Below are 26229 nucleotides of genomic sequence, written 5' to 3' on the forward strand. Positions count from 1 at the left end.
TGGCAATGTGCCGCTGTGTACACAAAGTTTGTTGTTGCTGCGAACCGATAAGATATCTCTAGAAAACCAATTAAAGATCGTATTTAATTTTAGAAGGACAAATATAATTACATGTTTCCCCCACCCCGATTTAAAAAAAAAAAAAAATCGGTGTAAATTGCTTGATGAATGGTTGGGTATGCATAGCGCAGGATCTTCTGACACGTGCTCACGCGGAAATAAATGAGCGTTGTCACGGTGGAAAACGAAGTTACAGTAATGAGTGTTGGAAAGAAAAAAAATGGACCATTGGAATGGAAATAACAACATTTATCTTATCTCATAACCGATTTATTTCTAATATCGCTAAAGATGAATACGGCATGCTTGAGTCCCTTCTGCCCATGCGTATTACATTTGACTCTGTTGTTATTGGACGCCCTTCTGGCTCAAGTGAAACAAACGATCCCAACTGTCTGACTCGGGAGATAGAACAAAGCATCGATCTATTCGGAATGAGTTTTCCGATTTTGCTCTCTCTCTCTACCCCTCATCTCCCCCACTTCTCTCTGCAAACGGGATTGTTCCCTTATGCGACCTTTGTCCGCGATTCCAACGATCTCTACTCAATCGGGAGGAAAATTGTCTTCCTTCCATCGTTTGCCTCGTCAGCAAGTAAAAGAAGAGACCAATTCAGAATGTGTGAAAAACGGAATCCGAGGGGAACTCCAAGTAGACAATGTCCACTTGGCAATAGTAGTCAAAAATAACTTCAGTGTACACACAGAGATTTCTTCTACAGTAGATGCTACACACCACTTTTGCAATCGGCGACCTGAATAGCTAATATTCTGCGTAAAATGCTACCCCCGTTCATTGACCTGCCATGATAACAAATATAATGCCATAGCAGTATTAATGACCGGTATATGATTAGCAAAAAGCACTTAACAGAACAATTATTAGAAGAAGAGAAGAGTCTTCATATAGGAAACGGTTTGTTTCCACTATATGAACTGATATTGATTTTTTTTTTTTTTTAATCTCTGACTCAAATAAGAATAATTAACTTAGGCTACGTATTATATTATTTATTCACTGAAAATGCTGCAGTTAATTTCACATTATAAACTAATCTGTAAATAGGTACGGGCAGTTTTATATAATAAATGGCGTCCATGTATACGCGCTATCTATAAGAATTTTTGTTGAGTATTGTTTAATTTATACGGCAACCTAACTTCTAAACAGGTTGAGTAATGATGGAAACTTAGATTTAAATAAATAAACATTTATTCTTTTTTACAATACACTTTAAACAATCATCGCTCGACCAATGCTGTTTCCTTTTATGGCTGGTAATTAAAATAGTGAAGTTAATGCAATGGCCATCGCAAGGTATTCATTTCTGTTACAATTCGTACATTATTCTCTTTTATTTATTTCCCTCTACAGCTTAATACCATCGTACCTTTTATGCGCGTTTAACCTACTGAACCTAACGTTGGAATCACGTTTTATTTTTCCTTAATTTTCGAAATTTTTAGTAAAATAAGACCAACTTGTTTATTTTCAATTATGTATAGAAATAAAAAAAAAACTTAAATAATATTTAAGAAATATTTAGAATATTTTAGAATACTCCACAAAGTTGTAGAAGATGCCTGATTGTGGTAGAACTTGTAGAAAATTCCCGAACATTATAGATGATTCTAGAACATTCTAGAAAGTGGGAGTATTGTTTCAATATTATAGAAGATTGTAGACGTCAGTTCCACAAGTCCATCTAGAGTCTTGGGCAAGTCGCATCAATTTTGCATTAAGGAAGCCGTGTCCTGTAACGAAAACGGTGGAGTAAAGACCTGATGCATACTAGTGGGGGGGGGGAAAGACCAGAAATACCTAGAGAGGAGTCTCCTAATAACAGTCCCTTTGCTGCTTTTTTCCCATCTGGCTTGCTATGTTTGGTAGTGAGTTTGTTATTCTCTTTCTTTTTCTCTTGATGTCCTCATCCATGTTCAGAGTGATTCCCAGGATGTTGGTTGGGAGTTATCTCTTTAGCCTGAAATTCAAGCCTCTTCTAATAACTTCCAGATAAAGAGGAAGTGTTCCTTCCAGCATCTGGAGTGCAACCATGCTGACAGTACAACAGGCTCTTGTAATTGTCAGTAAGATGTTTCGCTGGATGGAGTCGAGTTTATCTCTGTTTCTGGCTAGAGTTGTTCTCCAGTCATCACCTATGGTGATGACTGGAGAGAATTGCTGGGAGGAAGATTGCCGAGTTGCAGAGAAGCATATCAAATATGTAAAGACTTTCGAAGATTGGCAAAGCTACCAATAAATTACATACCTCTTTACACTTTTACTTTCATGCCGAATATCTATCTCGCTGTTATTATTAATAATTTGCTAGGTTTTCTCCTTCAAAGCCATCCATCCTTCCACATGGTTAATGCAATGCCGTTCCTTATCCAATTTCAAGATACCGCCCCCGGCAACTTAACTTAAAACTTCCAGGTTTCCCCTCTTGTGCTTAAACTGCACGTGTTCGGCATTCCAAGAAAATTCTTCAACATTTTCAGCGTGATGGTCCCTCTAAGTGAATATTTTGTCGCCTGCCACGTAAATTAGTTCATTTTTATGTAGAGCATAAAGTTACCTCTTGCTCTTCGAGCGGGACTGCTTTGTAATTCTTCTCCCTCCTCCACCCGAGCTCATTTGATTGAGATAATCCACCTCACGATACATTTCTAGATGCTCTTGCTTTATTAAGTACAAGATCAATATGAAATTTTTCTTTGAGATTTAAATCCCTCTTTTTTTTTCCACCCTTTTCACTGCCGCTATTTGCTGTCAGTTCTGGATCACTTCCAGTAAATACGCAAGTTCCACCCGTAATGGCAGACTTTTGCTCTGCTGATCAACAGCTTCTTGACGAAATTCTAAACTTGGGCTAATAACGTCATTGGGGATTTGCGACCAGGTGCACGAGCATGCAATTTTTTCTAATGATTTAACTTTGAAAGAAAGAGGAGTCGCTTGTAAAATGTTATTTTAATGAACTATTCTTAACGTAACAGGTTAGTGCATTAACATCACGTTTGTACTTTGTGAATTGCCGAAAATGGTAAAATTGCATTCGTTTTTATCATATCTCATTGTGAATACCTTCACAACGAGTTGATATTGCACTACCTCGAATAAGTAACGCTGCACCAATGGAGAAGAGAAGACTATTGTTACTTGTTCTCAATGGATACCACCACCAAAATTTCTCTAGCCCTAAATGTATTCAGTCTGAACTATTCTTGCAATTACGTTTCACTTCATCAATGAATAAAAGACAGTTGAGGTTTTTTACTGACACCCCACTGTATTCACCGAGACGTCTTATAATCTTGAATAACACCTTCTGCAGACAGCTGTTACCCGTGCTTGAAGCTTATCCAGGTAAAATCTTTCCTAAATTATAATCATAATATCGACTAGTCAGCCCCCAAACTCAGCCCACTCCATTGCAAATTAAGCGTAAGGGCAGGGCTACCATCCCTACCATCTAGGAGGCAGAGCTACTATTATATAATTTCTTACTACATTTTATTTATTTTTGCTATGCGCAGCTCATAACTATGAACTTTAACATTTACAGCGACATGTACTTAAATAATTAACTATACATTAATAAATAAGCTAACTTTCTAATCTAATTAAAAATAACAGCTTTTTAAGCAACTGACCTCACTATCTGTTACAGATAGTGACAGACAGTAAGGTGAGTTACTTAAAAACGGCCCTCGCTGTTTTTAATAAGAAATTAGTAAGACATAGGAATTATCAGCCATTGAGATACAATTAATATCAGTTACTTTGATAAGATAGAACTTATATAGCGTCAGACAAAAAAAAAAGCACTTCCCATTTCACTTAGAGGCCGCCGTAGCCTAGTGGTCAGGCGCGCGGGTGCATAAGTACACGTGCCTTGAGTGACCGGGGTTCAAGCCCGTGACTGCTGAATATGGTACTGTTTCTTGTATTCTGTCTATCTTGTGAACTCCTCTGACCGTTTGGTCGTCCCGGAGTATAAACAGAAAATTTATTTTATTTTTTTTATCCATTCCCTCCATTAGTTTCTCTAGTTCTTCCTTGAATTTATTTAAGCTATCAACTTCCACAACAACAGATGAAAGTTTGTTCCAGAAATCAACCGCCCGCTGGCTAAGGGCAAACTTCCGCACATCAATTCTGAAATCGCCCTTCTTCAATTTGAATTTGTGCCCTCTGAGGTGCATAGATTGAGCAAGAGTAAGAATCCCATCAGCATTGAGCTTGCCCAATCCACTCAAACCCCTAAACGTCTCAATAACATCACCTTGCAGGTGCCGGATCTCCAGACAATGCAATTTTCAGAACTGAAGCCTTTCTTGGTAAAAGTAACCCTTTGCTCCCCTCACTCTCGTAGCCCTTCTCTCTACTTGTTCCAGCAGATCTACCTCCTTCCTTATACACTGAGTGGACAGAGATCATGGGATTCCTACCTAGTGATGGGTAGGCCCACTTTTCGTCCGGATAAGAGCAGTTACACAGCTAGGCATTGAGTCCACTGGTTCACGAAAGCGTTGCACAGGTATTTCCATCCATGCTTGCTGCACCGTTGTCCATAATTCCGTCGCATTCAAGGGTGGAGGATCCAAAGCTCAAACGGATCTTTCCACAGCATTCCAAAGATGCTCCACATGGTTCATGTCCGGTGAACGGGGAGGCCATTTTAAGGTGGTAAAATCTGCGGAATACTCTGCGAACCATCTAGTCACCATGGCTCTCTGGGAAGGCGCATTGGCCTGCTGGAACAGTCCATTGCCCTGTGGGTGCACAATGACCATGAAGGGATGCAGATGGTCTGCAAGGATGGACACGTAATCAGAGATGCGTCTAGGCGTACCAGAGGTCCCAACTAGAGAAAGAGCCAGTTGAACACGCCCCAGACCATTACCTACCATCCGCCTGCCTGAACAGTTACTTGTTGACATGACGGGAAATAGCTTCGTGCGGTTTCCGCCAGATACGCACCCTCCCGTCCGCTCGAAATAACTGGAAACGGTACTGATCGGGCCAGGAAACCCGACTCCAATCATCTAATGTCCAGTGTCGATGCTCTTTTGTCCATTTGATGTGTAGAGTCCTGTGTCATGGTGTTAGCAATGGGACTAGACAGATGTCGAGAGCCACGTTCATCCACCACCTTTCTCCGCCCACAGCGCTGTCCACGATGAGATGGTATTCCGGAAATGGTGTATTCTCGATACACTCTTGTTACTGTCGAATGCTAAGGTAACATCTTTCCTAAACTATAATTATAATATCGACCGGGGATGGTTCAATTTCTGTATCGCCTCCGAATAGAGTGATACATGCGTCGGGCACCCACTATCATCCCGCTTTCAAAGTCGGTTAACTCACGACATTTATCCATACTGACATCAACTTACCGTTTACGTGAATGCAGTGTACCTATATACCTGCCAAGTGGTGGGTTCGTCCACTAGTGAGAGAGGTAACAGCGTCGCCTCGCCCAGGAACCATGCGTCCTGCAAGAAAAATTCCTGTATATCATTAACAAAACACCATGAGCTGTTCTGGCAGCCTGTCCGCACTGTTCAGAGAACTTTACATCTGACTGCATAATTACCCCCCCCCCCCAGGTCTTTTTCATTTTCCACTACCACACAGTTGATACATTTTTCTGGGGTTACTGCTACCCATCTGCCCAACTCTGCTAGATTATAGTGCAGACATACCTTCATTACTGTCATTAACACCTTGCCAACCTTTGTATTAGCTGCAAACTTGGACATTATGCCTTCATCAATATCATTGATAAATATAGAAAACAACAATGGGGCCCCAACACCGATCCCTGGTGGACTCCACTAATAATAACATTAGTCCATGAAGAGCACTGTACATTGATTACTGCTCTCTGGTTTCTCCCACTCAACCATCCCTTTTCCATAACAGCAACTTGCTTTAAGGCCACACTGATCCAATTTGTACAGCAGTCTTTTACGTGCAAAAGTATCAAAAGCTTTTCTGAAATCCAAATTTTTCATATTAAAATTATTTATTGAATTTAGTTCTTTTGTGATCACATCATAGTATCCAGTTAGATTAATCACACAAGATTTCCCCTTAACAAGCCCATGTGTCTGAAGTATAATTGCAGCCTTGTCTTGATGACCTTGCATTACTTTTTTAACCAGTAACTCCATTATTTTCCCTAAAACAGAAGTTAAACAAACAGGTCTGTAATTACTCGTGTCACCCTTCGATTCCCTTTGTGAATTGGGGATACATTTGCACATCTCCATTTCGCGGAGACCTCCTCTGAATCCAGGGATACTCTCATAATTATGGCTAAGGTTTGCTTACTTTCTTCGCTGCCTTCCTTAATATAATTGGATGGATCCCATCCATCCAAGGTGCCTTCTTTAAGTTTAACTTCAGCAATTTCTCTTCCACTTTCCTCTCAGTAATTACAAAATCATTTAGCTCCGTTTTAGAGCTTGAACTTCTGGCATCATCTTTCCTAAAGAATTCTTCATGTATGAATGCAGATGCAAAATACTCATTCAGTTTGTCAGCAATCTGAGCAGGATCTTCAACAGTCGAACCATCGATATCAAGTGAACCAATCTTGTTTATCCCCTTCCTTCTAGTATTTGCATAAGTAAAAAGGTCGTTTCTGTTTTTCTTTGCATCCTTTGCCGAAGATTTCTCGTAATTTGCCTTCGATTGCTTAACCTCCTTTGTGATTTGATTACAGGACTAGCTTATATCTACCATAGGCTTCTGTGTCACCTGATAATTTATATGCATCCCATGTATTTTTCTTCTCTGCCAGGAGTCGCGTTAGTTCACTTGACATCCATTTAGGCCTAAATCTTAAACAGTATTTCTTAGTTAGAGATGAAAGCCTAGTAGCTTCATTGCATGCTTCTCATTTAGAATTTGCGTTGGTAACATCATCAGTTCCTCCCGCTGGTATCGAATTTAAAAACTGTTAGAGACCACTGTAGCCATCTTTAAGAAAGCGAAAACCCTTTCCTTTATCCCTGACGGTAGTTACATCTTTAAGTAAATCCCACATCTGTGATCAATGCCACCAAGTGGTTCATTTATCTGCGGATTCTTATTGCATGAATAATCACTGATGATAATCAGATCAAGAGTATTTCTCCCTCTTTTGCCTCTCTAACATTCTGCTGTAGAAAATAGTCATCCATAAAACCTATAATAGAACCCTGAGGGATATTCCTATATATCTGTTTTTCTGCCTCAGAATGCACAACCAATGCTCCTCTCTTATTAAAATAATCTTTCACCATTCTATACATATATCAGAAAATCCTGTCTGCCTTCCCTCTCCTACCAGGTCCTATCAAATGCACACCTTTGAAGCGGATAATTATGCCTAAATATATTTCTCCATAGTGTGCTCCACATATTTTATCAACCGATAAGCTGCATCCTCAGTAGATTTGCGCCTTCTGAAACGAAATTTTGTCTGTCCGATGCCAGACCTTTATCTTTGCATTATTGGTCTATTCTCTCAATGACCGGATGATAAGAATCAACGTCACAGACACCCATTTTCGGATTTTTAGCACCTCCACCTCTATCTTATTAACACCTGCTGCTGACACAAACATGCCTCACTGATCAACAGAAAACGCCTCATGGAAATCATCATCTTCCTGTACCTGTTCTCTCACAGAACTGCAGTGATGCGCCAAATCTTGAAATAAGATTTATTTCAAAAGATGCCCCGAGAAATCTGACATGCTTTGCTCCAATCCAGGAGCACAAGCAATTGCACAACCTCATATGTTCTAGGGTGACCATTGTTTGGCGCTAACGCATATAATGTGCATATTATCCTCAATGTCCATTCGTCCTCAGGTAATAACTCGACTCATAGTGATTGGACTTTCATGGAATTTTGATATTTGGGCCTTTTAGAAAGATTGTTTGACTCTCCACAAATTCATTAATATTGAACCAATATAAATCTGGCAGTTATTATTTATTTTTATCATATATATATCACATGGGTTATCCATATGCTGTATACTTCAGCTAAAGGATATTACGTTTATTGCAATGCGCGGATTAGAGGAACGAATCGGCAATGTGGCGAGTGTGCAGAAACGAAATGTTCTCGTTTTTTAATGCCTGCGCATATTTCATTTCGTTATCTGCCATTAATGAAATTCATTGTCCTATGAAACTCATAATCCTTTCTCCTGTTTTATCTGATTCTTTCCATTCAGTGTAGAAACGTAAGCGTCAGTCCCGTCTGTTTATTTACGCTTCGTTTCAATAAGAAACTGGCGAGGAAGTTTTCGCTCCAGTATGAATCGTCTTATAGCAAATTTTGCCTTTCAGGGACCGACTAGTCTACTTAAACAAATAAATATATACTAACTCAATAATTCTGAAAGCTGTAATCAATTTTCACTACGTCTGTTTTCTTCCCACATTCTCTTCCCCCTCCCCATGTGTGAGTTAAGCTTCGTTAGTTCCTTACTTGTTTACCCAGCCGCCGAATCGAATTTTACCCGAACACTGCACGCCTTCTTTAAAACTTGATTTTTTTTTTCTCTTTTTTGTAGTCGAAGGTTGGCGAGTCCTGGAATGCTCTAATTATATTAATATCGAACACTTGTGTGCTCTTGCACCGACTTCGCCAGTAGTTATGATCCGCTGGCTTTAGGTGTGGATTATTGAAGAGAGAGAAATTGAAGTTTCCATCTGTAGCCCGGAGACAGTGATGGATGGAAGTGCTGACGAGATTCTGCACTTATCTGACTTACCACAACACTTGTCATCGATCATATTTAATTTCTTTCCTTAGTTCTGCATTGGCATGATTGTTTACCACTTCTGGAGCTGTATATGCGGGGGGTCGTTATGCTGCCACAGAAAAGTCATTACTGAAGGAATAAGATGGATTACAAATAGGATTAAAAATCATCATGTATTTCATCAGGTGACAATATCAAAGTTTTAAAAAGTTTTCTGTATAACCATATCAGAAGTCTGGAACCATAGAAAATACATGGAGCATCTTCTTGAAGTTACAAAAACACACTTCTTGTACTGAGATCTGTAGGTCCTTTTTCTTTAGTTTCTGTAAAAGACATAGAACTGTATTAACCATCCAGCGTAAGAGAATATGGACGCACACACACATTTTGCCCGCTCCTACTTGTTCTGAGCATGGGATCTTCCACGATGGAGGAAGATCACGTTCGAAATATCCATCCCCAATGTCCAGTTTGACATCGATAGAACGTCCATCTAGTCTTGCATTTTATCACAGAATACCCTCAAACACTAGAAATTTTATGGATGGTCGATGAGGTTTTTATCTTCCTAAAGGCAAACGTTGAATAACGAACTCATTAAAATACATCTGAATGCTTCAAAAACGACGAAACGCTTATTTTCTTACACCGTTAGTTCCTAAATCAATGAGGTCCTGCCAAATATCAGTTTCAGTCTCACCTGGCACACTGTGATCGTAGATGTTGATGCGCCAATAAACAAACAAACAGAGCATCAGTGTTGCAAAATCGTTACCCTTGCTCAACTGCCCACCCATCGAATGGATGAGCCAGATATGTGTATATATAGCCAGATTTGTTGATTAAGCTGTGCCCATGAGCGCTGTTAAAGACAAACAACATCCGTTGGGCTTCAATACATCCAACTGAGTTTTTTACAAACAAGGGTATGTACATATGCCACAAAGACCTTACAACTACGTAATATACTGAACCTTGGCTCTGAAAAACTGTTGATAGTAATGACAAAATTGATCATAGATATTCTACAGTTGAAAGAACTTCCTTAACTTTGGAACCTTCCCTAAATTGACGAACTTCCATTTAGACTATACAAAATTGTAAATAAAAGTTACAACTAGAAGAGAAAATTTTTAATAATATTATCAAAATTAATCCACATGTGTTCTTCATAAATATCCAATGCTGTTGTGTTACCTGGCAACAGTTAATGAAATCGAAACCTGTTTTAAAATGATAATCTGTAAAATAACACGCACTCTTCACCTTCCTTGTTAGTTACTTGTTTTTTCCTTCCTTGTTTGTTTGTTTGTTCCTTCCTTGTTTGTTTAGTGACGTAACTCACGCCTGTACGGGGTGAGTTACTTCACCAAACTGAGTTAAATAAAATAAATTTTTTTATTCCTAACACGCTCTTCGTGTAGCTAAAACCAGACTGGGAATTTTTTGTTTGTACATTGCTTAATTATTTGGTGAACTACACAGAAAGTCGTAGAAACTTGGAACCTAAAAATTATCATTGGAAAGTGAATGGGATAATGTTTATCTATTGAAATCACTTCGTGTTGTTCTGGTGGAATAATGCCAATGAATCATCACCGAAAAATTCCCACCGGTATTCCCTAGGAAAGTCTTGAACACGAGATTCCTGTTGAAAAGCCATGACTCGTTCACATCGTCCTTACGACCATCTTATCGGATCCCATTTTTCGTCGCATTAAGCATTACTGGGATAGGCTGAAAAGACGTAGCTGTCACTTTACGCGACACCCACAAAGTGGTCGCCAATTCTTGGGCTGCTTGATGACAATATGGACGAACATTAATTGGCCAGCACTCATTGCTGGCCAATTTGTCCTGCTGCTCGGGTTACGAGATTTCATTTAAGTTTTTTTGAGTTAGATGAATTCTATATTGCTTTCACGAGGACCTTACAAAGTAATGTAAGTGAAGATAAGATTTTCAATACCTCATAAATTACTACATGGCATAACAATGTTAAATTTACCTTTACTGCTAATTTGTGCACGTGTGAACAACCACGTACCTTATCTACCCCGAAAGAATGCCGTGAAAAGAACTTCATTATATATCTGCCCTTTCTCATTAGCTCCAAACAGGGGCCGGGGGGGAAAAAGCTAATTGGAACTTATTGGCTAAGGATAAATTTTCCGCGTGGTTGCATTCTGCATTCGTTATACAAGATTATTTCCTTCTGCAGTCGCTGGAGCGTTATAATACCCCGAGCTTTAACAAAATACATATTCAAAGTAACATTTCTCCATTACGTTTTTTGTTGTTGTTGCTTTATGTGATGATTTTCTTAAAGATCATTCGCCGAAAGAGGAGAACGGATTTAATATCATAATTAAACTGAACACAGAACTCTTTTGGTCTTGAGCAAAAAATAAATTGATTTCGTCCGACCCTGAATGCTGTTCATATAGATTTTTAATTCTGCTCAAGTAGTTTTCTCCATCAGCGATTTCACAACGGTCTTGTGGCGACATCTAGTAATGACAAACGGAATCAAATTAATTGATCAATTTTACTCCCTTTGGAAAATGTAGCAAATGCTTTGTGTTTGTAGAAACATACAGTATAAGCAGGCTATATAAAAGTATATATATGTATATAATTTTAAATATAAAATATAAACATGAAATTTCGCGTATAAAATTATATATATTTTTTTTTTACCAACATGTAGATTTAATTAAATGGCGTCTAAAATATTTTCATTCTTCTACGTGCCTACAACAACAATCGAATATTTAAATTCACATTTTGTGGATATTATTTAAACCAAGTCTCCAATATTTATTTGCTTTAGCTAATGGACCAAAAGGACAGAATAAATTGGACAAATTAATCTGTCTATGCATTTCTACAATAGTAATTTCATATAAATTTAAAAATTATCAACGGAAATTATGTTTTCCTGGTATGGCCAAAATTCATTGTGGATCTGCGCACAGTCTACTGTTTGGAGATGATTAAAACTAAGTTCACAAATATGTCTGGGTCTCAGTGGTTGATTGTTATTGTCTGTTTTAGTGTACAGTAATCTGTCATTAAACAGTGTAATAAGCGGGGTAATTATAATTAAAATATATATCGATTCATGAGACAGTCAATTAGTTTTATTTGACTAACTTGTTTTTCAACTTATGTTGCCCTGGCTCCATTTTATTTTTTTTCTAGTTTATTAATTCATAGTGGATTGTAATAAAGGTGTTTAATCATGTATAAGAGCAATAGATTAATTGGATATTATAAAGTGCTTCTTACCAGTAAAGTAGTCGTTTTTAATAAAATTTAATAAATGATCTGTTTGGAAAAGATTCCAAATTATTTTCCTCTTACTTTATAACAGCATTCCAGAATAAAATAAACATAGAAGTACTCTCGTTATTCGCGCCAATTTAGGGTTAGACAAATAGCTTGCTTCTCTGATGGTACGAGGTAAAATGAGAAATTTTCTTCGACAACATTGATATATTACGGGTAGTTCTTTCTTTTAGTTAGCAAGAAGCGAAGGACGTACCGGCGTATATCATACATCCGACACAAATGAATAAGATTATTAATATTATTTAGAAAATAAATCCCCAAGACAAAAAATAATCCTTTTCCTATCTTCTAATACTGGATCAAGAATTTTTAGGCCTCTGAGGGAAATTTTTAAATCGGACTAGCAATAGGTGGTTTATGAAAAACAAAAGAAGAAAAATTACCACAGTACAATTTGGAAGATTACTGGGAGAAGCTTGGGACAGAACTGCTACATCTACTTTCCAAACCAGAGGAATATAGGCCGTACAGTCCTCATTCAGATTGCATCCCAGAAGTTGCGTATGCAATAAGGCTAAATGATGACTTGCCGAAGTCAACTCCATTGAACAAAATATTGATACGGATCTCTTCGAATCAATTAATTTCTGCTGAATTTATTTCAAGAAGAAACAATAGCTAGGACCATCAACCAGCACTAGAATTGCAAATGAATTCTAAGCATCTCTGTTATATTCTAAGCATTACACCACAGACTAACGAAACTTTTAACGAAAATTTCATCTCTAATTAAGCTCACGACAAACACGAAAAGAACGGGTGTAACGAGTTCTACAGGATGTATCTGGACATCAACAAACTATACTGAGAAGAAAAAAGGCACAGTATAAATAAAACAAAGTTTATAAATGCAAAATGAAACATTTATATAGCCCATAGGGTTTACAGCAACAACAATAAAAAAAAAAAAAAAAAGAAGACACATCTTATGATACCAGGTGTGTGCGTGTTGTGCAAATATAAACTATTTTGAGGAAATTTAAAATATGACTAGGTAGAGCGTATTATTTTTTTAAAGCGGCTTTATGAATATTGTATAATCTTTAGGGAATATTGTATTGAGTGTAGAAGAAAGAATAGAAGGGGAAAAAAATAAAAAAAAATTAAGAAACGTACTTTTAATGGCTTTTTGTAAACATCGTAATGCTACTTTAGTTTAACACTTTCATTACTGTTTTTCACATTTTCTAATTTTTCAAAAAAGCCAGAAGGGAAAAGGGCAAAGATGCTCTTTTAGCGTTCTTGGGTTAATCTCTCATTTCATGTTCCTGAACAGTAACCATATGCTGTATGTGTGAGAGAGAGAGAGATAGAGAGAGAGAGAGTCACGTGATTATTGAATAATACTGATTTGTAACTTGCACGCCATAAACCAACATTCTTGGTTGTTAATTTTCTGTTTCTCTCCCACAGTGCAGACAAGCAATTTCCGGTGGCGACATCAGCGTGTTTGCATCGCGGTCCGGCCTTAGCACGTGCTGGCATCCTGCGTGTTTCGTGTGCAGCGTGTGTCACCAGCTACTAGTCGACCTCATCTACTTCTATAGGGATGGAAAGTTGTTCTGCGGAAGGCATCACGCCGAGAGTTTAAAGCCTAGGTGTGCCGCATGCGACGAGGTACGTGATGTGTTTGACGCATCTAATTGGTCAATGTAGCGTGCGTCTAGTGCGATTAGCCTTAAACTGTCACTCATTAAAACCACAAAACAGAAATACGTTTATTATGAATGATGCTTTTCGTTGTGTAATTAAATTGAATTGCATGTCCGATGTTGTTATTCGACCTCTTAAATTTGTTAATGAGGGGGCTGTTATATTACAAACGCAGCAAAAGCAACAAAAAAAGAAAAGTTCCGACTATCTCGAAACATAACACAAGTAGAGATAAATAACGGTATAAGGAATCTTTTAGAAGTGGGACAGCTGTCTTGGAATAGACAAGACACTATGTTTGGATGGATAGAAAAAGAAGAAATGATTACTGAGCACAGAAAGGAAAATTAGGCTCTCCCTTCTTTAGTACCTAAAAGAAGGGAGAGCCTAGTTTTTCGCAACGGTTTCGCCTTTTTCCGATTGAAGTGCTGTCCAAGAATATTACTTCATCATTATTCCAAACCACAGAATACCTCTTCAGACAGGGCCTTGTACATATAATTATCCCACCCCCTCCGCTGCGACAAGTTCAGGCGTCATGCTGAGGAATGACGCGATGTGCATGACAAGTGTATCTAAACCCGCACTATAAGATGGGCAGCAGGAAATAGGATCCACCTCCAACTAATTAATATTCTAAACTATTTCTTTTCATCATACCTGCTAGATATCCTTCTAAAAACAATAATCTTTTTTCCCCATTAGATAATCTTCGCGGACGAATGTACAGAAGCAGAGGGCAGAGCTTGGCACATGAAACATTTCTGTTGCTTCGAGTGCGACCGTCAGCTGGGAGGTCAGAGGTACATCATGAGGGATGGACGTCCATACTGCCTCCACTGTTTCGACGCCATGTTCGCCGAGTACTGCGACACCTGTGGAGAACCGATCGGTGTCGACCAAGGTCAGATGTCACACGAAGGTCAACATTGGCACGCTACTGAAGGATGTTTCCGATGTCACACTTGTCACCTGTCTCTGCTAGGTCGACCTTTTCTTCCTCGACGAGGGCTCATCTTTTGTTCGGTCCAGTGTAGCAGAGGTAATTATCACAAATTACAACGCAAGTAACGTTAATTTCTTTTTAAATTAAAATTTCGAAAATAAAAAGAAGCTTCAAGGTTTACCTGAGAGGAACACTCTTAAATTTCAAGTTGTACGTGTTTCAAACAAGAAAAGCAACGAGAAAACTTGTTTTCTTGAAACTTGACATTATGACCCGATTTCTTTTCACTGAAAATCTCTGCAGTACACCTGCCGGGCTAGTTTCTCGTTAGGAAGTCACGAACTGGTCTTTCTGTTATTGTCCCTTACCTTCTTATAAGATGGTAAGTTCGTGTATTTACAAAACTGCGAGTCCATTTTTATCTTACATCTTCTAAGTTCGCATATGCAGTAATATCGTTGGAATCTTTGTCCTAAGCTTTGTTTCATTACTACTGCGGGATTTCATTCATGCAGGTGATTGTTTTTAATCCCTAGCTGATTATTCCACGATCGAAGCTTCAAAAGGATCACTAGAATTGAGAGCTATTAACCTAATAGGATAATTGTCGAACGTTCTGTCTAACGATAAAACTCCTATTCCAAGCAACGATACCTCGAATTCGCGTGTATTGAACACACACCTGTCACTACATGTGGTGGACGATGGCAGAAGTTGTGAGTGTAGAGCAACAAAAGGATACACCCTGAAGGCGGTAGGATTCTGTAAAGAGCTTTTCGACTAAAGTTTTTACGTATTATGCAGAACTGTTCCTGTGTAATTATATAACGGAAGTGCAAATCCAACGATGTGCGAGAATGTTTTAATCAATTAATTCATATAGTTTTGCAGTACAGCGTGTTACATTATGTTTCTCCTAATAATCTAAACACTGCATTATAAAGTTGGCGTGCAATTAGCCCACTGTAGCATTTCTCATCATCGTGCCAGAAATCAGAAAAATCTGCATTTAATGCACAAAATGAATGCTGTATTTAAGTTATACGCATGCGTTATTGAACGTATAACAGGCTACCGGCATCAAGGAATGATTGGGATCCTTTTTACACGTACCACGAATCGCACCCACCGAAATTACGATAACAGCTGATGTCACAACGCGTACAGCAGTTTATTTCGCGCCAATACTTCCAGGAATAAATACAAATCTGCATATCTCATGAAGAAAATAACGTTATATTTTTAATAAAGAACTACATTGTATAGTCAAAGCATTATGACCATCCCCGGGTTTAAAAAAATGTATACTGCAGCCATTATCAACCCACTGCAGGATGGAAGCCTCCTCAACAATTCATGTTGAGGGAAATGGACCATAATCTGCCACGCTGGTCCAGTGCGGGTTGGCAGATTGACCGTATTTAGCAGTCGGGGGCTTCAACCCCGGTCTATTCAAAGAGCGTGCGCTCCTGCACTCCCGCTCCTGACCACTCGGCTACGGAAGCCTCCCTGGGTTTTAGCAATCAGCAATTCCTTCGGCCTGGTGGGACACGTGTCACCGTAAGAACCGATAAATATGATACTGAAGGTTCGTGGTATGCTGTCCATACCACGAACAGTAAAAACATTTTACAAAGAGTTTAACTCCAAAATAATTTGGAAAGGACGTCATGTGATGGACTTCCAAAAAGGGGTGATCGTCAGATACCAGTTGCAGGGTGGCAGTATTACTAAAACTGCGAATCTTGTGGGCTGATCACGGAATGCTGTACTTAAGGTGTTCCAAGAGCGGACACTGGCTGGGCTAATAATCTTTGGGAACGTAGGTTGTCCCGCCTTGTGCGAGCCGACATACGGAAAACGGTGGGACGACTGACCATGAAATTTAACCAGGGACAACCAACGGTATTTCCAAGACCACGATCCAACCAACCCTACTCCATATGCATGTCTGGAATAGTTTGCTGGTCAAGGTGCCCATGCTTACGGCCACCCATCGCCAATGATATTTGCATCTGAACGGCGTCATTGGACCTTGTAAAAAAAAGTTTCCTCTTCCTATTAAGCACGTTTTCGACGGTAGATGGAAGGAGTACGGCGACGAACTCCAGAGAGGAATTACTCCAGTATCCTGATCCACCAGAAATAGGCGGGTGGAAAGAGTGTTTTGGTATGGGGATACCTTTCTGGGAATCCCTTGCAGCTCTCATATCATAGACCGCACTCTGAATGCTAAAAACTACCTATCCATTGTGGCTGATCAAGTACACCCTTTTATGGTGACTGTCTTACCGGATGGCACAGCTGTGTTCAATCAAGATAATGCCCCCTGCCACGTTGCCGATGTTGTTCGAGAGTGGTTCGCCGAACACGAAAGTGACTTCCAGGTGCTACCTTGGCCGTCCAATACGCAGGATATGAATCGCATAGAACATCTTTGGGTTTACGTGGATTGGCAGATCCCGTGTTTGCATCAAGGACTGTCGCAGATCTATGGAGCGCAGTCGTGGCGACATGGTACAACATACCCTTGCAACGTTCAGAAGCTTTACAAAGTCTGTCCCGCTAGTACCGCCGTGGACGGTGGTGTAGACGGCAAGAGGAGGAAATACTGACCATTAGATAAGTGGTCATAATGTTTTGACAATATAAATGTGTACTCAGACTAAATGTAAATAGAACTCAGATTAAACATAATGTAAGCATATAATTTAATGTACTGCATGTCTATAAATATTTCGATACAAATAATATCTGCATATACGAATAAGTTCTGTACTCTCAAATGCATTTAAATGGATCCTTAAGCTCCTTTGCATACGGTCCGTCTGATCCGACTAGTCCTTTCATCAAAACTTTATTTCAAAACATTTAACCCCAAAATAAATTGAAAATAATTCAGAGCGCTCGTCAAAAGGGTATGTTAAGTTGATTTCCTTCTAGCATATACTGCTGTTCGGGGGCAAAGTCCGCAACTTCAAACGAACTAAATAAAAAAATAAAACCATCTGTATCGCCCTGATACAAAATATTGAATTTCCCCGGGTAACACCGGGTACTCCGGTTAGTTTATTATTCAGATTGTACATCTCATACGCTTACTAAAATGAGAGGTTAGTAATATTCTCATGTTAGAGAATTAATATGATATAAATAAACAGGGCAGAGGTCTTATTTTAAAAACTAGCGAACATTAGAGGATGTAATGTATCAATTTTGATGCCAAATTATATTTAAAGTAGCAAATCAGACTTATTTCAGCCTCATTGGCTCCTTGAGTAACTGATAAGAAAAGGCCTTCCTCTTTCAACTCCACAATGAGTACAGCGTGCTGCTGCTTTCAATAGATAGCCTTGGTTGATGACAATTTCTGCAAGGTGTATGAAGCAATGTGTTTAAAATAGAGTGAAAGTTCCCTTCTTGGGATGGTGAGTAGTGTGGCTGCTCATTTTCTAAACTAAGTTATGCTCTAACAGATGCCCTTTTTGTCTGTTTGCTGTTTTAAAATACGAAGCAGCCGTGCGGTACATGAAATCGTAATACGGATAAAACTAAATATAAACAACTTTGTATGTTAGAAGGTTTCGATGAAAGAGCTTCTTTTGCTGATCAGTTAACAGCATCGTATACACTTCGCTCGAGGACGCTGTCTTTAGATTTGTAGATGAACGACATCTCGGCATTCAGATATGTTCCCGATGTGAAGGGTCTATAAGGTGGCTGTTCTCGGATTGGCGTAGACTTTCCTAGTCCCCTCCTGTCTTTGGTTTATTTCGGTCAGGATGTCCCAGAATAAGGATTTGACCTTGAGTATCTGTCTTACACAATTTTTAATTTTTGTGACTGTTATCTATGAAGTAAGGAAGTATATGTAAACTCCTACCTACCCTCCCTTTCAGATGTTCTTGCTACCAAGCGATTTTCTCCTTTCACAAAGCTGCCGGCTATGGCTAAAGTTCAGCAAATGGATCCTCTGCTGGTGTGAAGAAATAGCGTTGTTCGTTCTGTCTTCTCATCTATGAGATAAGAGAATATAGTTCAGCGTGTGGCACGTGGAATTTCATGTTTCTCCCAAAGCAACTAGCATTCACCTTTATTAAATTCAGTGTAATTAAACCATTTCCTCTCATTTGTTGCAGATATACGAGGGGGTATCAAAAAGTTCGTACCCTTGCCTAGAAATAACAGCCCTAGAAAGGTGAAGCTTCACAGGAACTTTAATCCCTTTCTGTGTACTCTCCATGTATAGTAACACATTTCTCCCATCTATGGATCAGTTGTTTAATGCCTTGATCATAAAAGTCCGCACTTTTTGCCTGAAACCACGATTCCACTTTATTGAATGGTGGGGAGGAGGTGTACTTCCACTGCTTTGACATGTCTTTAGTCTCCGGATCATACTGGTACACCCAGCATTTGTCATTTGTCACCAACAGATCAAAAAAGTTCTCAATATCCACATTACACAAATCCAACAGTTGGCGAGAACATTGCATTCGACATTGCTTCTGCAAAGGCGTCAGCAATCTTGGAACCCATCGTGAGGACACCTTAAACATTTGCAGATAATGCTGTGGGCAGACCCATAACTAATTCCCACCGCATTTGCGATGAAATGAATAGTCACATGTCTGTCACTCAGCACCAGCTGCTCAACCTTTGCAACCGTCTCACTGTCTGTGGACGTTGATGGCCTTCATTCTCTTGGCTCGTCAAAGACACTTGTACGACCGCACTGGAACTCCCCTTTCCACTCTTTTACAGTCATAGGATGGACAATTCTGCCCATACTCAGCTTTTTTCTTTTTTGTCAACCATAGCGTCCTTCCACAGATTCCGGGCTCCACCTCTGGTGCAAGATCACCTACGGGAATTAAATTTCACATGTTAGTTATTGAATATGTAGACAACCTATATTAAAAACGGCATCTTCCTACTGATGTTACCTAGAACTTTTTGATACCCCCCTCGTATTAAACTCTATAAGTTGTGTTATTTTTATTATTAGTCTCTTTATATGACCATTATAAAGTGCTCATGTGGCTTCATGGTGCTTGATTCTCTCAAGAAGGGGGAAATCTTTCCCTCCTCTAACAGCCTCTTGAAGCAATCTAATATATAGAATGTTTAACAATTACCGTAGATACTCGAGTATAAATCGAAATATTTTGAACGTTTTCAATATCAAAAAGTACGAGGTTGCCTTATACGGGAGAAAATTTTATGTTAATAACTTCAGATAATTTTTTGTTCATGTTACCAGTATAAATCCATCTTGTTCTCAGTTATTTATAGAGTGAGATACACGTATTATTGCATATCTAGTCGCTGCTATTGTTTGTTGCTCAACGTTTTGAGCAACAAATCGCGGTGAAATTTTGCATTTCTCAACTTTTATAGCGCCCCTGCATTTTGTTGTTGCGCAATAGTTGGAAATTGATGTTAAAACTGCCGTTGTTTTTTATAGGAAGTGCAGTTGGCCATACTGACAAACACATAAAACCAGTTTTATTAATTCTTTCATAAATATGGCTGAAATAAATCAAAAATGAGCGTCATATGAATCTGGCTTTAAACTGATAGTAGCTAATCTCACAGGCAAGACCATAAATAATAGTGGTCTCTGCAATTAAAAGTTCCGTTCATTTACTATCAAAAAGGTTTTAAATCAAACATTCTGCACACTTTACCCTTTTGGTTATGCGGAAATGGGTGAAGTATGCAGGACAGCTGTGTAAATCGATATTAGAAAAATATGCTCTTGAAGCATAGCCATAACCTCGCTCTTGGGCAAGAGCGAGGGTACAATAGCACGCGCTCTTTGAGTCAACTGGGGCTCAAGCCCGTAACTGCTAAATACGATTAACGTTTCTATCGATGATTTATTGCAAACTCCACTGTCCTGGTGGTCGTGCCTGAGTATAAACAAGAATATTTTTTTTTCTAATATCGATTTATTCACCAGTCGATACATTTTCTGACTTCCCGAGGCCCAAAACCAGAGATCTTGTACTCGAGTGTCTACGGCATGCTTTCTTTCAAGCTTTCAAACTTTTTTACAGCATTTTTTGTTATTGTTTTTTTTTTTTTTAGGCGAGCTACCATCCGTCAACGGCCATACTGAGCAGTCGAGATCCGGCACGCCTTCTGCCCAGCATTCGGTGAACCACAGCCCAAGGCAAAGTCCCATATCCAGCCGTCGTACTACTCCGTCCCTCCCTCGTCACAGCATCGTGACGGACACTAGTAGAACCAGTTCTTCCGTCCTGCCTCAGGAATCGATATCGGATAGGAGTAGCGTCCTCTCCGGCCAAGCGGAAACGGAAGGGAAGCGTTGGAGTGCTGACCATCGCAGTGCTGGCGAGGTAGAGTCAACAGACGGCAGTAGCGGTAGCAGCAGATTAGATTCGGGAACACCACGAGCAGCAGGTGGGCGGTTTAGAGATCCGCTCATCTTTTCTAACCTTACTCTGGACACTCTGATCGCCAATTCAGACATGCTCGTGGAGGTCGTGAACGAAATTCAACAGTGCCATCTTAAAAAGCGACCCCTTGCGGTTCATCAGAAACATCAGCATCGTATGTCGGGCGCCCATTTTTCGATGCCAGATTTAACCCGTGATGCGAGCACGTCGGCACACGGCACTCCTCCAGATTCACCGCCTCCTCCTCCTCCAGAGGATTCTTCGAGTGACCAGGCTAACAACCTGAATCTCGAGGGTGGAAAGAAACCGTCTGCGGATAGTGAGAACAGTGGCTCTTCGCAGGACCAAACGATACAAGCGGACAGTAAGGAGAAAGGCCCAACATCCACCAGCACCAACTCCCACTACGGAGCTCAGTCCCGCCACACAAGCTGCCGAGTTGAGCACAGCAGCAGCGACGACTCGTCCTCCAGCTCGCCCTGCGAGAGGGTGCTTCGGACCAACAGACTTCCGATGGAAGCAACTACTTCCGGGGATCGCATCTCCCATTTTTCGCCTTCCAAACAGCCAGTGAAAGGTCATATACCTCGTAGCCGCAGTTACGGAGGTCACACTAGCGGTGGCGGCGAAGATGTCTTCCGGGAAGAGGCCTCGGTGTCGTACAAGAAGAAGAAATTAATCGCTCACACCGGTAGCGCCAATGCCGCTCACTCTTCGCTGAAAGATTCCGCCGTAGAGGGCGCTGTTGTCGACAAGTTCTTGCAGAGCCAGAAACCCCAGAGGGAGGAAGAGGATCGCTGCAGTACATGCTCTAGTTCAAGTTCGGACGACTATCCGTACGAACTACCTCCGCGTCGAGCGTACGGTGGCGTCAGGATTTCCTACGTGAGTAACGACGCTCTGGCAGTTGCCAGGCAACGGAACCGCACAATGCCGGCTTGTCTCGGACCCGGTCGTCATGGGAAGAAACATCAAAACAAAAATTGCAATATATCTTGATGCCACCGTAGCCTTCCCGAGACTATGCACACACACCCACACACAGTTATGCCTTCCAGTGTCGCCCTCTAGTGGCACAAATTGGTGAAGTGAACCTGCGAAGGAAAACGTTTCCACTGTAAGTTGGTTTTATGTTTCGATGCGTGTGTATTAAAATCAAAACTTCCGTGGCGTTTTCTTCCACAGTACGATGAGTGTAAGGCTCGATTGTCGGTCTCACAGTACGAGGATTATAGGCAATGCTTTTAACTGAAAGGTTCGGCGAATCCACAATTATACCAGAGCAGGGCAAGCTGAGTGAACCTCTTCGCTTATAAAAACGAGTCATTCCACTACTCGGTTCGAAAATAATAAGAATAAACAAAATTTAGTTGTTACTCACAAGAGCAGTTTAACGTACACACGGCGTTTTGTTAAGGACAGCTCTGGCAGAGAACCCCCCCTCTTCCCTCGTCCTGTGATACCTGCCTAGTTCCATCGTAACATAAAAATATTTTTAAAATGATATTTAACTGTGAATTAACTGTTAGATTTCCTTTCTTTCTTTTAAACTTAAATTCGTGTTCACAACCAAATTTGTACGAAAGTTCCCTTTCATTTATTTCTTTACTTTCTTTTGAGACGTTTCTGTCGTGAGCTTGTTGTCCATCCCGGTGTCCGTACTCCCTTCTCGTTCCCATTCCAATATTTTCTTTTATTCGCAATCAGTTCAGGTCTGATCTCCTTCTACCTTCTCCTTGGGCAACAATTACCATATTTGCCTAACGACAAGCTGCGCACACATTTCGGATAAAATATTTTATTGCATATATTTGAAACACAAATTCAAAAGTGCTTGCTAAACAAAATTCTGTATGGAACGAAGCTCATTGTATAACGCCAATAATGCGATCGTCATTATTGAATTTCTCCTTTCTACAAAGGGCGCATCTTCTTCAGTGCCATCAAGGGAATTGCTCACTCTACATTTCTTGAAAGTCATGGCAACATGTCTCGTGTTTCACTAACTCCCGCTAATTTTTCGCCCATTCGGGAATAGGGTGTTCGCTTCATTTGTCCTATTGGTGTCAAATTGTGATTTGGTGTCTCCATCCATTTAGTCCACTCCTCGCGCCTCAATACGTTAAAGGGGATTGTTAAATAATGTGTCCATTGGCTAAGTTCTTCCGAATTACTGCTAACTCCGTTCTTAATTCAACTACCGTCCTTTCTGTCATCTCCATTAAATGTAATCTGCAATGGTCATACAGTAAAAGAGCTGGCATTTTTTTGAAGGCGACCTGTACTTTTTGGCCATACTCTCCCTAACCACAGCTAAAGAGATCATTGCGTACCAAGCATACCTTCGGACCAGGGCCGGATTTACCTATAAGCTAAACAAGCTACAGCTTAGGGCCTCACATTGCAAGGGACCTCGCTCCATCTTAAAAAATCCTTATTGAACAATATTTAAAAAAATGTTATCGCTTAGGACATAAGTTTAAATCCGACCCTACTTCGGACCATAAGACGCAGGAGAATTTTAGGCAACATTTTCCGTGGAAAAATAGCGTCTTATGATCCCGCAAATACGGTAATTTTCGATAAAGAATTAACTGTTGTCCAATTAATTAATTCTTTCCAAGACTCGAACTACTCTTTTGGTGATAATGGAAATAAACGTATGCAGTCGTACGTACACCATCTGAATTAGTTGCCTTCCCAAGTCATTTCAAGGATAAACCGCGCAATAACTGTTGCACGAATAAGCAGTGAATTATATTAACAGAATAAATTAAAAGAAATTATTATATCTGTAATAATTCAAGAGGAAGTTTTATTAAGAAAATTCCCCGTGGAATTTTCAAATGATGATATTTGCTAGAATAATGATCTTCGAATAGTGATCTTTGTAAGAAAGTCAGTCAGTATACGATTAGGTCATGCAAGGTTAAAACACAAACAAGTTGCGTGTTAAGCTAACAGCCATTATTGTTGTTGACACGACACAGAGGAAAATTATAAATCAGGTCATAGAAAGGGGACACAGTTTTGAACATCTGGCATGGTCACTTTCTTTAGAAACTTAACATCACACGATATAGTACCATCACACGATACCAAACTGTCTATTAGTGAAAATCTGTTGGGGTTTTTCCTTCAGGTGTTCCACCCCTGCCCTGTCCTGCTTATTTTGTACCGACTACCACAGGTTTTTAACGTTTACACGAGCTAGTGGGTCTATCAACTTAATAAGCTATTCATACTTATCTTAATACGCACACCGTGCGGGAAAAGTTAACTTGGAATGAATAGATCGCCATGACATTTATTGGATTTCACGCTTTAGGTGAGCATCCAATTGTTCCATCCTTCGCACAAGTCCTTTCAACTTTCTACTCTTCCTTTCTATTTTCCTCTGGGCCAATACTCCGGTGAAAACTTATGAGAATTTTTGTTTTACCACATTTGCCTTGCTATTTACTATTTGTGATTCTCTGGTGATGCTCAAATTTCGAGCTTTCCATTTCTATAACTGCAGTGTGTCTGTTACCTGCCAAACAAGTTCCTACTGTAGTTTCCATTCCAAATTCTGAAGGTTGTCTTTCAATTTTTATATGGATTTTCGTAACATAATTGAAGTACATCCGCTGTACGCTTATTGTCTACAAATCTGAGGGTTCAGAATTTTACTTTTCTATGATCACCACATTCGAAAACTAGCGTAATTATTAGAATTATTTATTAACTTCAGCTTAGTGCACTCTGTGCAGATATCCCAGAGTACACAACCACTTCATAACAAGGTGTTCACATGTCTAAATGCGACTGTAAAGTGGTTATGAAGTGTATCTTGCTCACAGGATTAAGAGTACAGTATTACTGCCCTCCGCATCATTGTGATCAGTTGCTGACGTCACCAGACATTTTATTATACTGGGAAGCTCGTAATATTCTCGGCCCTTGCATATATCTCAAATGTGAAGTTCCTCTCGTTATTATTTAACATCCTATATGATCAACCAAGTTTGTATTTCGTCTTTGTGATAAAAGATATATAAAGTGTGTGCCCCTTTCTCGCAGTTCACTCTTCAAAACTAAAAGCTTTGCATACATCTAATGTTTGCTTTAAAAATCCTTCACTGGTCAAGGAATCCATCTACGCGAAGGAAATACACTACAAGAGTAATGTTAAAATATGATCCAATGCCACTGCTCTGCAGAAAAAAATAATAAAATAAATGACAGAAATTAATTGGCTTGGATTTGCGCCATAAAAGTCTAGTTTTTAACCTCATTCCTTTCCTGCCCATACACACAACCCACTAACTGCACTTCCGGCCATGCCTAGCTCGCTGATGCATCTAAACAATTATTTATTTATTTTTAAATAGCAACATGTAATAATGATCGCTATATTGCCCTTGGATTTGTTCGCTGTTTTAAACAGAAATTATCTCAGATATTGGAAATGAAATGAATGCCTTAGATTTAATTCAGCGTCACAATGAAAACTGCCCACTGCACGTACATTAGAACTTTTCACAACGTTTGCAGTGTCATTCACTAACCCACTCGCATTTCCTGTTACGCAACCCGGAAGGTTTCATAAATACAATCCATTTAAGGACCCATATAAAGAGTATTTGATAGCATCATTAAATGTCAACCGAATTGAATTTTTAAAAGAAAATTATGTTCTCCCCAATTCCACGTAATTTATTGTTCATTAATTCATGTTTCAAGCAGATAGTTTGCTCCCACTAAATCATTTCCTCATCAAATAAAATACGTGTAAACTTCTAACATTTTATGAAAGAAATCACGTGAATGGATTCCGTAACTGAGTTAGCGACCCGCATTCTCTTGATTTACGAAACGTGACTCAAATTAGAACGGATTTTCTGTGGCGAAATGACTACAGTAAAAGGAATTTCACATTTTATTTCTTTGGAGCGACTATTTATATATCTTTTCTTGGTTTTCTTCAGCGTTTTCACATCCCTGTTCAGGGATGTGAAAACGCTAA

General features: G+C 39.6%; 1 protein-coding gene across 3 annotated transcripts in view; it reads left to right on the plus strand.

Annotated features, from left to right (window-relative positions):
- Window positions 1-26150, plus strand: part of LOC150086897 (uncharacterized) — a 304701-nt gene extending 278551 nt beyond the window's left edge. For all 3 annotated transcript variants that reach the window (XM_090372793.1, XM_090372794.1, XM_090372795.1), the window contains 3 exons: window positions 13611-13814; window positions 14556-14892; window positions 20890-26150. In XM_090372793.1, the coding sequence (XP_090228919.1) occupies window positions 13611-13814; window positions 14556-14892; window positions 20890-22220 (1872 nt within the window). In that variant the 3' untranslated portion in view covers window positions 22221-26150. The remainder of the gene's footprint in view (window positions 1-13610; window positions 13815-14555; window positions 14893-20889) is intronic.
- The last annotated feature ends 79 nt before the right edge of the window (window positions 26151-26229 follow it).

Source organism: Mastigoproctus giganteus, chromosome 4 (assembly GCF_048544385.1).
Source record: "Mastigoproctus giganteus isolate SK-2022 chromosome 4, ASM4854438v1, whole genome shotgun sequence".
Classification (NCBI taxonomy): domain Eukaryota; kingdom Metazoa; phylum Arthropoda; class Arachnida; order Uropygi; family Thelyphonidae; genus Mastigoproctus; species Mastigoproctus giganteus.